Source organism: Mytilus californianus, unplaced genomic scaffold (genome assembly GCF_021869535.1).
Source record: "Mytilus californianus isolate M0D057914Y unplaced genomic scaffold, xbMytCali1.0.p SCAF_16, whole genome shotgun sequence".
NCBI classification, from domain to species: Eukaryota; Metazoa; Mollusca; class Bivalvia; order Mytilida; family Mytilidae; genus Mytilus; species Mytilus californianus.
The window spans coordinates 1547501-1565214 of NW_026262648.1; the positions used below are offsets into that span (position 1 = coordinate 1547501).

At 32.6% G+C, this 17714-nt stretch overlaps 2 protein-coding genes across 2 annotated transcripts in view; both read right to left on the reverse strand.

Moving 5' to 3' along the window:
* Window positions 1–17714, reverse strand: part of LOC127726112 (cytochrome P450 2B4-like) — a gene marked incomplete at its 5' end in the record, with an annotated part of 104037 nt that overhangs the window by 20041 nt on the left and 66282 nt on the right. The gene's annotated exons all lie outside the window — the stretch shown is intronic.
* Window positions 1888–14151, reverse strand: LOC127726056 (cytochrome P450 2B4-like). Its single transcript, XM_052233395.1, has 8 exons — window positions 13601–14151; window positions 12385–12610; window positions 9978–10098; window positions 7505–7655; window positions 6685–6821; window positions 5039–5135; window positions 3433–3636; window positions 1888–2163 (listed from the first exon to the last, which is right to left on the reverse strand). The coding sequence occupies exons 1-8, from the start codon at window positions 13983–13985 to the stop codon at window positions 1979–1981; spliced, it is 1506 nt and encodes a 501-aa protein (XP_052089355.1). The 5' UTR covers window positions 13986–14151; the 3' UTR covers window positions 1888–1978.

The window sequence follows — 17714 nt, forward strand, 5'->3', positions numbered from 1 at the left end:
TTTAATGGTGTTTCTGGCTCTACTCCTAACAGTTTCTATTACCCATGCGTTACATTATGCCATTTAACTATACAGTTCAAGTGTTGCAAACGTAGTTTGAATATGGTAAGTGTAGATCAAGTCCATGAGTATAATAACACACTTGTAAAAAGAGTAGGTGGGGCAATCAGATTGACTATCAATATCGCACAACTGAAGCATTTAAAAATGGTGTCTTGTCCAGATATGGCCAGACTGGTAGCACTCCTACCCATTGCAAGTAGATTCTCGGTGATTAGTCCTATTTATTAATCATCTTGATGTTACCACAATCGAAGAAAAAGAAAGGATTGTGGTAAGGAGCAGTGGAAACTATCCATAAACAAATCCTGATGGCGTCCTAGAAACGTTCGAATGTTTCCATTTTTGAGACCTTTGATAAATTGTCTTCAAGCAGCATCCATGTATCATGGAAATTTAATCCCTAGAATATCGTATGAATTGCAAAGTACAATTCGATAGAAGAAATAAATACCAGCAAAGCCTTATCTCAGATATGTTCAACTAACTTTTTGGCGGCAATTTTGAAATTTTCCGCCATTTTGAAAAAATATTGAAAAGTCTTAAATAACGTCGTGACTAACTAGAAACGTTGGATTACATTATATATGTTTTTAAAAGATTTGGTATGAATGTTATTTGCTTTAATTTATACATTGTTGTGAAATTGGATTGAATGGCAGACATCTGGAAAATGGCCGCCATATTGGATTTTCAGAGTGGGTCCATAGCTTAAATTGACTACCAAATACATATCTACAATTGTGCAAAGTTTCATGCTTTTATCGTCAAACCCACAAATCTTCTAAAAATATGCACGAATCAGCTGGATTATAAATAACCAAAACCAGTTTTAAATATCTAAAAAATACTCAACTACTAAAACAAATTTTAATCATAAAGATAAAGAAAAAGAGAGGGTCCAATGCCCCAATCGTATGTGAATAAATCAGTTGACCTCTTGTTCAACGGTACATTTAGATATTTCTGAAATTTATTTTCCAAAGTTGACATATTGTGTTTCGTAAGGAAAAGTTGATAATGCCCAGTAAAAATATTTTTACTATGATTTCAACTTTTGAGTAAAATTCACTATATTTCATTAATCATATGAAAATGATTTTCATATGATTCAATAAGTCAAAATTGAATTTTTATAAACTCTTAATTTATGACACATTGAATGGTTATCATACTTTATGTTATTTATAGTGAAAGTAACTTTTCAACGTTCATCTTATTAATAACCCAGACCATACGCATATGGTCCAATTACTCTATGGTCCAGAACATCTATTTATTTGTGATAGTTTTTTTTCTATTTGCATTTTCGGGTTTTTTTTTTCGTTTTTTCTTGTTTGCTTTATTTTTTTCTGTATGTTTTTTGTTTTGTGGGGAGTCTGAACGTTACAATGCAGGGACCAGACCATTGATTAAATAATCGAAAGAGTAAACTGATATCCACGTCATTAGTAATCTTCGGCCTCCTTGCTAAACTTGTAAGCTTTTACAATAGTATCACATTCTACAATAATTTTATGAAATTTCTATTGTGTGGAACATAAATTTAACTTTTTTCTCAGACAGTAAAATAGTGACAGTCGTCCCTCTTGAATTTTCACTGTTGTGAAAAGTAAAGTCATGTTATATTTTTGTGTTACTATTTTGAACACCTTGTACATGTTTAAATAATCAAATAATTGTTTTGTCCGCTAATAATTTCTCTTGCTGTGTTTGATAAAACCGTAACGTTATTTGCCCAAATGAACCTACGCATTTCTATCCCCACTTCTGCATTGTGTATGGCATTACCGATACTTAATACATGATACATAACAATGATACATAATTATTAAAATGTGTATTTATAATTAATCAGGAAATTCAAATCTAATCGTTTTCTCAAATTTATAGAAAACAGACTAACAATAGATTCAGTTTAATGTCTTGGTAAGAAACACATTTGAAAGTTCTTTGGCTGCTGTGTTATCCCAGTCATTGTACCTACTGTTGGTAATTCATCATTTTCATCAGCTTTAGACAGATCAAATCGTTGTAATATGGATACGAATAACAATAAAAGTTCTGATTCAGCTAATTGCTTTCCTAAACAATTTCGAGGACCTACAATACAAAATATATAAATCTTATTTTTATCCAAAAAATATAAGGATCATTTCTTTCTAAATCATTGAATTCTATTTGACCAGCAATCAATACCAGACTTCAGAGTTAATGTGAAACTACCTACCTTACGGAAGTTGTGAACCAGATGTTGATACTAAAAACTTCTAAAGATCGGTGTAGAGTACATATAATCTAAGTCAATATCTTCGTTAAATTATGAGGGGGGAAATTTGGACTTTGGCATAGCTATTCTTCATACTTTACAATTAAGACAGAATTTAATTAGAAGTTATGCTGTGTTTTACAAGATAGAATGACCAAGTGAACGTAGATACAAATATTCCTTTTTGGACTGGCCAAAACATACGTTGTACTGGTTCAAATAAAAGTTCTATGAGACTGGCATCATGAAGATGATTAACGTTTGATAACGAGAGTCGGTTGACAGGTAAAATTTACTACAACATACTAGACAATTTTAATGTTCCAATCGTGAAGTTTCAATTTCAATTTCCAATATCAACATCACAGAAGCACCTACATAAAGAGAATATATCTCCCAATTGATACGATAATTCAGGGCGTTTGTTCCAATCCTTATTTCCTTAATAGAGGTTTGCTGCTAATGGAGCTATTGAACCTGAGGTTCCAAATGGTCAAGTTAACGTTATTCCTTTAAATGTTTTACATACACCATCATGATTTTGTTGCCCTTTATAGAATAGTTCCGTCAAAGATTCCAATGGATATGTTTCGGTTTTTGTGGTCTTAATCCTTTCATCCTTTTGTGATTATGATGTCACCGAATGCGATTAATCACCAAAGTTGTAACGGTAATAAACAACACGAATGGTACAACTGGTGGAGCAGGAATGCCTAACATTCAGGAGGACATGAGTTCACCTCGTTTCGTGCTAACTCTTTAGTCTTCTGCATAGTGTTTTGTGGACTGTTGTTTGTCATTTTATCATTTGTTGTGAGGTCATGATGTTATTGGTTTTTCTCCCACTAAAGGCTTTTAATTGTCACGATTCTAAGTGTATTAACTCATGAAAAATACCAGGCTTATAATGTTCTACCACATACACGCATTTTGTCTTCATAAGACTTATTAATGGCACCCAAATCAAAACAATTGCAAGGCCGAAACTTGAAGTACATTGAAACCAATGAAAAGATTTAAACAGTTTTAAATTAGAAACGTACGATATCGGTCTTTTGGTTGCACGTAACAATACTGATAAGTATTCTATGTTACGAACTTACCCATTGAAAAGGCAGAAAATCCTTCTTTTTTAACAAATTTGTCATTTTGTAAAAATCTTTCTGGTCGAAATACATCCGGTTCCTCCCATAAAGTTGGATCACGATGTACTGACATCAAGCTTGGAAAGATAACAGCATTTTTTGGAATTGTCATTCCATCGATTTCAATGTCTTCAACTGCAAGGTGTGGTACAGCAAGGGGTACTGGAATATAAGGAAATTTTTCTTATACTAAATATAATAAAGATGTGGAATATACGCAAATGAGACAGCAACTCAACGACATTAAAAGAAATTTATGTATATTTGTGCATTTTTGTCGAATATTTGTGTTGCTTATAAACATATATCATTGCATACATTAAGATAAAATACAAACCTCCCTTTGAATTTTATTAATTTGCCTTTAATGAGAATAAAATCAAAACTTAAATGACAAATTCAATGTGTTTTTAAATGTTCTGTCTCATCTTTCTAAAACATGTCATGACTTGACTCCCCTAGACTGTATTTTATTAATTATTTTGTGCCGATCTCAAATTCTCTGAAATCAGCCGATTCTGCGTTAATGCCTTAATATATAGTGGTGGCAGTAGAGTTTCCACTGGCCATGTTTGCAGTTTGCGAAAAAATAAAGTTTGTGGCGATTAAAATTCATCATTGGCATAAGAATTTGGCGAAAGATATATAACTATTTACTTTTTTCGTGTTTCTCTAACTTTTTCCATAATCAAACAATACTGAACTCGTTACGATTTTGATAGAAAATCAATAATCAGCTGATTGCATTTTATAGCTATCGGCCACAATGGACTAATTATGAAAGTGTTTATTGTACTGTTTAATGGACTGGGTGGTTAAATTGCGTTACATGTCACCTTAAGGATTTATATACAACTTTGTTTGAAATAATTGTTTTACTTCACAATCGTTTTAGAGACGCACGTGTTTGATGCATAGACTTTTAGCGATGGTCCGGAATGAAAACTGTTGTTATGACGAAAAATTTTCAAAAGTAAGAAACAATCTCTGACTTGAAACTTCATCCTTTAACTTTGATAGAAATAATTGTTTTGAAGTGGATACTTTACAATCGTTTTAGCAACGCACGTGTTTGAAGCACAGTTTTACGTCTCGACCTTTTGTTTTAACGAAAACTGTTGTTATGAAGAACAAGAGAAAAGTAAGAAAAATCTCTGACTTAGTCTTTATCCTTCAACTACACGGGAAGTATCCGATAAACTTATTGAAGATGAATCCCGTGTTCTCAGAAGTCAAAAATGATCTATGTTGCAATTTTACAGTATCTTTTAAAAAGTAAATGTTTGTTATATTTGTTGGGCACATATTCAACAAGATTTAGTGGCGTTTCAATTTACAACTGCCTTTATAATAGTCAATCGAAATATTCATATAACTTGAAACAATTCAACTTTCATTTACATTCAAAATTATTCCGTTTGGTCGATATTGTACTTGTTTCATTTGCTATATCAAAATCAACAAAATATATCAAACATATAAAACTTTACATACAGCACATCGACGTGTCAAAACCTGGAGGAAGATTCGTTTACATTCCATTTCAAAGTTGAGTATTACATACCTATAGTTGCTATTCTCTGTATTTCGTGTAATGTTGCCATTACATAAGGTAAATTATCCTTATCTTTGACCACTGGTTCTCTATCTTCACCAATTATCTGAATTAAGAAAAACAACCATTTGAATTTGAAAAATGTCATGGAAGCAGGTTTTTTCCGCTCTATTGTCAACCCCAATGGCAGCTATCGACAAAATAGGAATGTTCCTAAGAATATGCATTTAACCAGAAAAATATAAATTGATGGACAAACAAAACCACGGTAAAAAAAGAAGCAAAATGAAAAGACAAACTGTAGTTTACAAAAATGCTTAAATTTAAAAGATTGAGTAACCCCACCAAAAAACGTGGTAAATACATGTCATGCGGAAGATGTTGCAGTTCCTGTTTCTGAACTGATATCTGTAGTGTTGCACATGTTGAAATTTGATGATAACGAACACAAAATCGGTGATTTTGAAATGATATATGTGTATAAATAAGTAGTAAATAGTATATGACTTTGATAAAGGCGGAGAAACTTTTAACATTATGTCGAATTAAGAAATGAAGACTTGCAGATCACATTTTAGTTATGTGTAGGCTTTAACAAATTTCTTTTGTCTAATTACAATCCTCGTCTGTACAAATTTGTAGAAATGGTACGGCCACTTTTTGAGCCCCCTGAAGTCCAAATTACAAATAATTGTCCATTTTTTTTTTCAAATAACAGTACATCTTTCTGATGTTCACAAAAATATGCCATATAAATAATATTTCTCAGTCAGTTGTTGACTATATCTTATTTCACGAAACACTATTTGAAAAATAGAAAATGTTTTTGAAAATTGGGGCAATGATGATATGCTCTGACACTAACAAAGACATTGATAGTATCATTCAATTCATTCAGTAATAAAATTAACATCTTACAAGGGGGGTTTAACGACCTTGCATGATTACCCTTGAGGGTATCGGATGGTCGGTAAAAAAATTAGTTTACTAGTTACAGATCGTGTTAATACTTTTAAAAATACATAAGTTAAGCCCTTTTCAACTGATTTTTATAGTTTGTTCATATGTTGTACTGTTACACCACTGTCCCAGGTTAGGGGTGGGTTGGGCGCCCGCTAACATGTTTAACTCCGCTACATTCTGTATGTGCCCGTCCGAAGTCAGGAGCTTTCCAAAATTTATCTTAATTATGTATTTATATTACATTTTACGGTTAAAATGATTTCAAAACGTACAATTGTTTGAACCTCTGCTCAGATTGTTCTTAAAATTCCAAATTTCCCCCTATATACTTGTTTTTTCTCGGTCCTCAAAATTATTGAACGAATGCCCCGGTCAAACAATATATGTTAGTTTTCGGAAATTTCTGCAGACCATTTTTTTCACAGCTGTGTCTTTAAAGCTGCTTCATATATTAAGTTAAGAAGCGTCCGAAAAAATCAATTATCGAAATATCGGGGACACACTTGTCAATATTATGCATAATCAATAGCCGAGCAATACATGCTTCAAAGTGCCATTCTTTATTTATGTGTTTTTCAGTAATGCGAATGCTTATATCCTTAATTATAGGTACAAGTATATAACAATACCATCTTTGACCTCTTCAAATTAACTCCCTTTTTATACTGTTTCAAAGTTTCAAAATATAATACCTCCAAAATTTCATCTTTGCACTTTTTCTGCACATCGGGGTATTTTATCATGTAAAGCATGCTCCATTTTAATGTAACAGATGTTGTATCGGTGCCAGCTAAATACAGATCAGCTATAGTGAGAAACAGGTGGTTCTCTGAAACGAAAAAAAATGTATTTGAATAGTACAATACCTTCTAATGATAAAAGGTGCTTTACAAATAAAGCATTGTTTCAGGAAACTGATTAAAACAGCCATCTAAATTAGCGGTGTTCTTCAAAATACAATCATTAGTTTAACCAATTTTTCTGATGTTGTAAATTATTTTAAATATATCTAGAGGTTAAGCTGCAATATATATATAAATGAAACTTCAACAGAAATCTTCTTTTTTACTATCGTTGCAGATATAGATGCACAAAGACGCTTAAAGAATAGCCAAATTCATCCAAATTCAACTTTGCATAAGGGGCCTTAGTTTCTTATTATTTTCTTAGTTTATTATCGGAAAATTTCATAAAAGAATGTGATAAACAATTTCAGTACCAAACCAACGATAATTGAGCTATAAATACACTCAGATACAAACAATCTACCGGCAGCGGTATCGACTCATTGCTAGAAAATGAAACTTATCTTTATAGATTTGGTGTGATATGACTTGGGATGTATAGATATACATGTACCAAAATAAACACTGTATACAGCTACAAGGACTTGATAATAATGTGTACAAAAATTATGTTGTCCTGAAAGGTAACGACAAAATAAATTAATGCGTTAAGAACCTGTTATTTGTATATGGATTTATTGAAACATAGAAACAAATACAAACTAACCTGATATTTTGGTGTTAGACTTGCCTTCCTGTTGAAGGTAAAGATCCAAAAAGTGTCGAACATTGTTTGGATCAAACGATCGTCGTTCGTTGTCTATTCTGGAACGAATGTACTCTTGAATTTCCATCCGATTCTTTACAATCGTTTTTATCTGTAAGAAATGACAAAAGATATATATTAAACGAATATAGTTTAATTAGTTTAGTTAGAAATGAGTAATGAATATCAATCGCTTTTCATATAACAGGATTCATTAGAGCATACATCTTTTCATATTCATATATGACTATGTTTTCCCGTGTTTAAAATAAAGCTGTTTTCCTTGGTTTAAAATAAAGCATCTCATAATTGACAGATAAAATTGACGGAAATAATTGCGATGCTTTGAAAAGTATTCATCGTAAAACGACAGTTAAATTGATTGATTGTTTACCTAAAAGAGAGGCTAAAGATGCCACAGGGATAATCAAACTCATAAGTCGAAAACGAACTGACAATTCGATGGCATAAAATAAAAAAAAAACAACCAAAAGATTAACAACAGTATACAAAACACAAAATAGAAAACTTAAGACTGAGCAACACGAACCCCACCAAAACTCGGGAGTGATCTTAGGTACTCCTGCTTACTGGTGTAGTGCTAATTACTAGATAGTTCTATATATATGAAACTTGTGTTAATATTATAGCATTACTAACAAGAAAATCAGAAAAGGATTTTCCGGTTTATTACTAATACCAAGAAAGGTTTTATTTAAATATTTGATATTTGCAATATGATTCCTATCTTGTTGTGGCAACTACTAACACTTATATTGTAAGGTAGACCCTGAATTAATAAAACGTTTTTTTTTTGTCTGCAGATTGTTGTTATTCTCTTGAGTAATCTTTTACGAGAAACAACAGTAGCAATAATTGTTGGAAAGCAGAGGATTTATAAACACATAGAGACCTACGAACATATAAAAAGGAGCCTAAACGTATGGTCAAACCAATAGAAGGTCCATCTTGTTTGACACAGATGTGATCCTGGTTTTTGATAAAAAAAAATCACGAAATTGATCAGCGTAAAACTAAGTCAACCAAAGACATTATATATGCTGAAACATTGACTGCTGATTGGGCAGATGTTTCCCACGTGACTAACTTTTCACCCCGATGCATGGATATAGTGATATAAAGACACAAGAGTGCACACGCTGAAATGTCTCGCCTTCTTTACTAACCATTGATATTATGTTGATAGTCCTAAATGAAAGCTTTACTACAATTATTACATAAACTTAACATGATCCAAGAAAATGAAGTCAAGGTCATATAAACCAAACGAGAAATACATGTACACCTTACAATCATTCAATACACTAAATATAGTTGACCTATTGCTTATAGTTTCTAAGAAACAGACTTAACCAAGAAACTAAACATTGACCAATGAATCGTGAACATGAGGTCAAGGTCAGATGACACCTGCCAGTTGGACATGTACACCATACACCAAATATACTAGACCTATTACTTATAGTATCTGAGATATGGGCTTGACCACCAAAACTTAACCTTGTTCACTGATCCATGAAATGAGGTCGAGGTCAAGTGAAAACTGTCTGACGGGCATGAGGACCTTGATAGGTACGCACATACCAAATATAGTTATCCTATTACTCATAATAAGAGAGAACTTAACATTACAAAAAATCACCATTTTTTTTTCAAGTAGTCACTGAACCATTAAAATGAGGTCAAGGACAATGGACATGTGACAGACGGAAATTTCGTAACATAAGGCATCTAAATACAAAGTATGAATCATCCAGGTCTTCCACCTTCTAAAATATAAAGCTTTTAAGAAGTGAGCTAACGCCGCCGCCGGATCACTATCCCTATGTCGAGCTTTCTGCGACAAAAGTCGCAGGCTCGACAAAAATGAAAAGGTACAAGAAAAATTTAATGAACCGTAAGTATATATCTATCAGACGTAATAATAATAAAACTTTGCATTTACTGCTTTCTTTGATTATCTTAATATGGACCGGTAACAGCCAACAGTTGAGAGAGCCAAAGGAACCTGCAATTTTTTGGTCCGGCTCGCAAAATCTGCCTTGCATTATGGTAACGTCACTGTTCATTGAAGTTAATATTGGTCCAGACGGCATTTACGAGGACGTTGAAAATGAAAAACGTTTAATAAAGTTGAGTCCGAAGCGCTTTTCTAGATATACCGTCATCAAAAACGCTCCATTCCGAAACATGGAGAGCTAAATACATACTTAGGTACTTGAAGAGCTATATGACCAAAAGGGATATATATGACTGCATAATGTAACTAACGAAGACGAAAGCTGGATTTATCATTTGGTCCATAGAGCCAAATAAATCTTATAACACCTTATCTGATGCATCTAAGTTGTGTAGACATACTCTGTCAGTAATAATAATATACCTTACAAGTTATATTCAATAGTTGTCTTACCTTACTAAATGGATTTAGAAAAGCAGGTAAAGGTATCATAGTTTCCGCTGCCGCATTAGTTTTGAATAAATATTCTATATTTCCAAGTAGACGGTTAAAAACTGGATCATTAAAGTCAAATCTGCAACGAGAAATTAGTAATTTGTTTTTGTATAGGATAACAGAAGGGGGAAATATCAGAAATACAATATCTGCGAAATTATTCAAGTAAAACCAAGTGAAGATTCACTTACATGTACACCGTTCCTTGTACATCTAACTTACTAGAAACTTGCACCTATCAAAAGATGACGTAGAGAAATAATCCGTCGTACGTGCACTTTCTTTTGCCAACCCAAGTCTTTTTTTTTTGCATCAATTAAGGTAATATTCCTCGTTGTAAATCAGACAAATCTAAAATTCTACCTATGTTAAAGGTTAGTCTTTTGCAATAATCTATACCTATACCATACCTATTGCAACTTTGGTTTTCAAATACTAACACGGACATCATTATTGGCGGTATCAAGTCTAAATCTCTGAGGTCGAATTCTCCTGATTGTGCCTGTATTTTATCTAGAACCGTTATGCATTCCATATATTGGCTCTTTCAATTTTTTTCTTTTTATGAAACTGAAGTATTTTTTCTATAATGTAAACAGGTATTTTGTACCTACATTTTAAAACTAGACGACCCGAGGAGAAAGTATATTTTACCTGACATTTTTGCATTACATCGATACAATCACACTGCAACTAATCATTTTTGATGTACAGAGATTTTGAATATCCATTATAGGTTTCAAAACAATAAGCAAAATTGGGTAAAATTGTGATTTAGAGTCAACAACTTTCGTGAAAAAAATTTAAAAAAAACACGTTATAAATGTCATGCATCCGACGCGCTTTTCTGAATTTACCTTCATTAGGAAAGTTCAAAGCCGAATATTTGAAAGCCAAGGATGATAATAACCGAAACAAATCATATCAAATCAAAGGAGTTGACTGACGATTTCCATTATATAGGTATATAACAAGGAGTTGACTGACGATTTCGGACATGGTGACTTATATATATATGTATTGTATAGATCTTGTGTCTTTATCCTTTTTGTTGATTAAAGTTTACCGGTTTAAAGTTTTCCTCTATTTGCTTCATTATTTGCTAAAATTGCAAAAAGGATAATAATCGTAATTGAAGAGCAATAATTCATTTAAGAACTATAATTTTACTATAATTTTATTGCCATATTAATCATAAGATTTGTGACAGTCACATACATAAATATAACATATTAGCATTATATGAATGAAAACATTCCCCATTTCCATTCTCAATTTTATACACACAAATACAAAAACAAAACCATAGAAAAACATATCCCATAAAACATATACAAGTAAAAAGCAAAACAATCCATTTATATATTAATATAAATAAATAAATAAGTCCCCTGTCCTCAGTTCTAATGCCTGTTTAAAAAAGGACCCTAAGCCTTCTACTTCTTTTGATGTTGATGGGCAAAAAAGATATTTAACTTTCTCATTTTCTTGCCAGGACATAAAATCTGGCATATGTTTAACTACATTTCCTAAAAATTTATCTCTTAGTTTAGAACACGACTGACGATTTCGGTCATTTTGAAATAATAGCATATCTTATTTTTATTGTGTTTACAAGTTCCCACCGAAAAAAAAACAAAAAATTGGTAAAACCCGTCATTAAAAGGCAATACCTTGAGACTTAAAATTTCTGCCATGTTGACTTATTTGTAGATCTTGCTTTGCCGGCCATTTTTGTTTTTTGCTTCTCTCTTTAGTTGCTTTTAAATAGTATAGACCAAAACGATAGTAATTGGTATCAATCTTCAAGTACGAACAATAACTTCCATTAGGAATTATTAATGATATCGGACATGTTGGTTTAATAGTAGATATTGGTCGCTTATCATGATTGCTTTTTACAAGTACTTTCTGTCCATTCAAGTTTTCAAGATTATTGCCATTTTTTTTAATTGGGTTAAAATCGTCATTTAAGAGCAATAATTCCTATCAGGAGTCATCTGATGATCTCAGCCATGTTGACTTAATTGTAGAAATTGTCAAGTTATATATTTTTGCTTTAAAGTTCCTCTCTATCTATTATATATTTTTAAACAAAATAGTAAATTACGCAAACATTGATAAACATCGTTAAAGCCAGTTCAGGACAATAACTCCTATAAGGTGTCATCTGGCGATTTTGGCAATGTGATTTAATTGTAAATCTTAACTTGCTGACCATTTTTGATATTCAAAGTTTCTATCAAACTGAATGCATGATCTTCAATTCGATCAGAAGACATCAAATGATTTCCCCAAAACAGCTCGGACTATATATGATTAAAGTTGCACACAGAGAACCGAATGACATTTTATTTATACGTACCTTGATCCAAAAATTATACTTGATATTATATTCGACGTTGCCTTTGAAAAGACTTTGCTGACATCAAAAGGTTTTTTATTTTGCTTTGCAAACAGTTCTACTAGAAATCGTGCCTCTTCCTGTATTTTTTCTTCTAATGATTTTTTACCAACACCAAAGTCTTTGAGGGCGACCATAGTGAATCTTCGTAGGTCCACCCATTCCTGTCCATTACTCATGGCAACTCCTGTTAAAAAAGCTTAATTTAGGTTCAATATTTATAATAATAAGAATTGTAGGTTTTGCTATTATCTGCAGGTCAAAAGCTAGTGTGTGTAGAACTAGTTCTGAATAGATATAAGAAGATGTGGTATGAGTGCCAATGAGACAACCCTCCATCCAAGTCAAAATTTATAAAAGTAAACCATTATGAAGTCTGATTTAAATTATAAGCATGGCGTAAAAAGTGAGCTATTCAGTCGTGTGAATTTCCAAATGAAATTTCTTTCACAACATTAAAAACTGATGTTTTACTTATCTATTACCCCTAGTTACTTATAACTAATAACATAATATGATAACTGTTTTATTATTATATTTATTATATTTATTTGTTTTTATTCTCAACTTATTTAGAATCAGTACTATTTAAAGCGTTTCATATTGTAATGACAACCTACTATAATAATCTGCACTTTGGCCTCTAGATGTCTGTTGATAATCATTGTCGTTGGGTAGCTGTCTGATTATGTTTACAGAACTTTTCCTTGTGCGTTATATAAAATGTTGATATTTAACGGTAATATATTGATCTTTTAGCAAGGTGTGCGATTTCTTTTTTGTTGCCTGTTGACAACATCACGAAGATTTAAGATATGTGTGATCTATGTTTTGATTTTTAGGAATTTCCGTTAGTACAGAAAGACATTTCAGTAAGTTTAAGGTTTCTCGCGACAATAACATAAAGACTTCATAATAATCGCGAGAATATTTTAGACTTCATATTAAGGTCATTTATATGTTTCGGTGTTTGGTGTGGCGTCCATTTCGCTGAACTGATATACCTTGTTGTTTTGGTACCAGCTGAAGTTTGCCTCCGGGTTCGGGATTTCGCTGCGTTCAACACCCGTTGGTGGCCTTTGTCTGCTTTCTGCTCTTAGGTCGGGTTGTTGTCTCTTTGACATATTTCCCGTTTTCATTCTCAATTGTATTTCATGTTATTAATATTCATTCTTACCTGCTTCTTTTGGAAAAAGTTTCTTTGCAACAGCTGCATTGGTTGGTCGGAACTTTGTCTTATCAGCATTTAGGACCAACACTTTATGAATCTTAGTGTATCCGAACACAAGAACCTGTGTAGAGTTTCTAAATCGGAGACACACTAAATCTCCGTATTTCTTCTGAAGTTTTAAAAATTGTTCACTTCTGTTCCGAGAACTTTTGTTTTGAAAGAAAGAAGCTGCCATTGCAGGTAAATTGCCGACAATCGGCCACGGAGTAGGTCCTGGAATGTTATAATGAGCGCGGGTCACATTGTTCCACAGAATGTAAGCTACGAAAAGTGCAATCAAAAATGTTAAAATAACAAATATATCAACGGATTGTAAAATGTGACCAATCATTGCAAAAATTAACGATTAAATAGTGTACCTGGTATACTATTATTATTCCACTATCCTCAGAATGTCGGGTTATTTAAGTACAAATTATCCTATCAAGCTGAGCTTATACATTTGGTAATACTAGGTTTGAAAACCTGTGCACAGAACACATCGGTTTATATCAACTAACCTAAGATGTGTCTGTACATTTGTGTTTTATATGTATTAAAAGTCGTCCTACATTTTGAACTTGTATTGTTGCGTTATATGTATTTAACATATTATCTAGGACGTTCTACGTTTTAAACTCTGCCAGTTTGGTCATTTAAATTATTAAAGGAAGTTCCTCCGGCTATAGCTATTAGTATTATCATTCTCTTACATATACTAAGTATATGTAAATTTTGTGACGACTATTAAACCTAACGTTACACCCCAGTTCTATTGTTATACTTCATAGTTTCTATTTCTGAAACAAGTGTAAATTGAATAGATCTATTGTTACGAATAACAATGGATTTTGACCACAGGGTGTGACGAGCGGGGTTTCTGGAAACCCCTGCTTCTACATCCCGCCAACAAAGTCCATTGTTATTCGTAACAATAGAAATTGATTATTTTTTAAAAAGCATGAACATAAGAAATAACTAAATTGTTCACTACAAATTGTTTCATGATATTAAAAAAAAACACATTTTAGGAAATTCCAATAAGCATCTATATGGAATTCAAAAATAATCCTTTAAATACTCTTAATTTTGCTTGAAGGCATTTTTTTTTATCCCAGCCATATGTCTCTATTCTAAAGCATTGATTTTTTAAAAAAATGGGGATTCTAACTCCCGTACCCACCCCCTCCCCCCCCCCTTCCGCCCCGGTTACCCAGTGGCCGATAAGGGGTTGTGGGTTCCGCGACTTTTATTTAAAAGATCAATGCATTTGAATGGTTGGACTCCCCTTTTTCTCTTGAGTTGATCAGCCCCTGATTGCCCCCCCCCCCCCCACCCCAAGGGAGTTCCTCAATATTAAATATTGTATGTTGAGCGTGTCTGGTAGTCGGGTTTCTAATGCAGACACACATATCCCTTAGTATGTTCGAATATGAATGTTTGTTTATTCTCGAGAAGAGGGGGGTGGGGGTTGTTTTTGATAAAATCGTAAGATATAAAATACAGTTATGATTACCTTTATTAAACTGATACAGGTAAGTACTTTGGGTTATAATATGGCCTTTATCTTTAGTCTCTTCTACCAAATCCAACGCTTGTCACAAAATGTCGTCCGTCTTATACCCGTCCATATTGACAACTGTATACCAGGAGCATGATGTATTTTTTGTTTGTAATAAGAATACACGTAACACTCAACCTTGACCTGCTGATCCATATTAGCACATGGATTTAACGGGAATATGCAAAACAACTTTACATTTGTAAAATATACTCACTTTTCAAAGTTTGAACAAAGATAACCAAAGAAAGGTTACTAGTGGGGTTTCATGTAATAAAAAAATATTCTTATAAATCATGGTTTGATATTGTCAATAAATATGCTATCGTTTTTTTTTTTTCATTTGATAATCAATGTTAACAAATATAGGGTTTAGAATGGGGTGTAAGTTAGTTATACACCTCGGGATACGGCGTGTCTGGATAAGAAACCCCTCCGGCCTCCGGCCGACGGGGTTTCTTATCCAGACACACCTATCCCTCGGTGTATAACTATTACATATGAATCAATTAATTAGCAATGCGTGATAGTAACCGGTAACAAGTATTTCAAATGTACCATGATAACAAATAATTGCCTTCAGCTTTTTATTTTCAATGTAGATAATTTCTTAATAAAACCAGAAACATTAACCAAGGGCGTCATGGATTATATATATATATATATCTTTATTCTGTCAAACCTTTGCAATTACAATGGTATACAGACGCTACATGACATCAACATGATCAATAAATACAGACATACATTATTAGTTACATAGTGTGTTAGTGACCTAATACGATATATACGGGGTCATTAAATTCCATATGGGGTGAGAGCGACCTAATACGATATATACGGGGTCAGTAAATTCCATATGTGGAATTAACTGACCCCGTATATATCGTATTAGGTCACTAGCACACAGTGTAACGAATTTATCTTACCGACTATCTTTATTTGTTGAATTTAGACTAGAGTTGTCTCATTTGCAATCATACCACATCTTCTTATTTTTATATTAAAGTGTTCAAGTGTTCAATCTTAAGAACTTCTTCCATTGGTCTGCAAAAAATTTTAAAAAAAATAATGTCAACAATAACAATTTAATATGAACAACCTTGGTATATCAATATTTAATAGAACTTTCAATACATTTAAATAATCAAATAGTGCAAAAGTCGTAACTCCACTACTAGCCGTGTATTGAAATAAGCCCCGCCTCCCTACTAACCTAATATGGAATATACACGGTCTCCACGCGGACGCTTTTAACCAATCATATTCCTAGAAACGTATAGGAGGTAAGATAAATATGAATACACTGAGCAAAATATGTACACTATTTACAATTATACTACATGTATATATTCTCATTCGGTTTATCGAGGACTCCATCCGTTGAATTGCGTTTGCATTAAGTTTCATATGGGAAAAGGCAATTGATCGAGTAGGCTACCGTCAGGTCCGTTGAGAGTAAGTTGTAAAATGTTGCTACAAATTTTGTAGATTTTTTTTTATTTACTGGTGAACATATGGTTTCACTTTGCCAATAATGTGGAATATTTAGCAAAATCGTTCAACATCACGACGAGAATAAAGTTATTTTTAACAGTCAAATGTTTGAAATCTCTTAATAAAAATAAAAAAAGGCGACAGGAGACTCTTTCAAAAATTCATTACCGTCTTCTTGAAATATGTTATCAAAAGAATTTAGAAAACGGATATTAACAACGAAATTTGCATTTAAACATGACAAGAGGACTGAAGAAAACTTAATGTGGTGCATGATTGTAAATTACTTCCTGCGCAACGAATGCAAACTAACATATTTTAATTAAATTACAAATAAAATGTCTCTTGATGAGAACAAAAAATACATTCATCTCTGTCCGTTGATAATTTGTAACCATAAAACCTTCTTTCATTTGCTATTCAAGGTTCCTAACCCTTCGTGTTTAAGGCGGTTATATTAATCGAATTGCAAGCTACGTATTTGAATTACAATGAATTCCCTGTAAGTTTCATTACAACGTCGGTAACATTTCTATCCGGGTTTTCGTCTGTTTGAATATGTTTAATTAGTTGAATAATTCATTAAAAAATAAAGGCTTAGATCCATAGATACAAAGATTTGGTCTGCAAGTTTGGCTGTACCTGTAGAAAACTTATTTCAAACGGAATTGCACATCCTAAATTTTACGGTGATGTTGTAAACTGAGCCCGGAAATTTAGATATGATCCGGGTAAACTTATCAATTCTTTAAATAAACCCATTCTTAAAGGTTACTTATTCAACACTGTAATTAAATCTTTGAATATTGTTTTTATTGGTATAAATATTGATTTTGTTATCAGTAAATTAAAACCATACTAAGTAAACTATTACACATATGTACTCTCATGGTACTACAATCTGTCGATACCTATAGTTTGGCATTGCACAAGGTCATGTTTTTTCCCTGACTGTTAAAGACGTCTTTACACTAAATTCAATTGGATGTTCGATGTGTACTGATTGATATTTTAGTCTTAGAA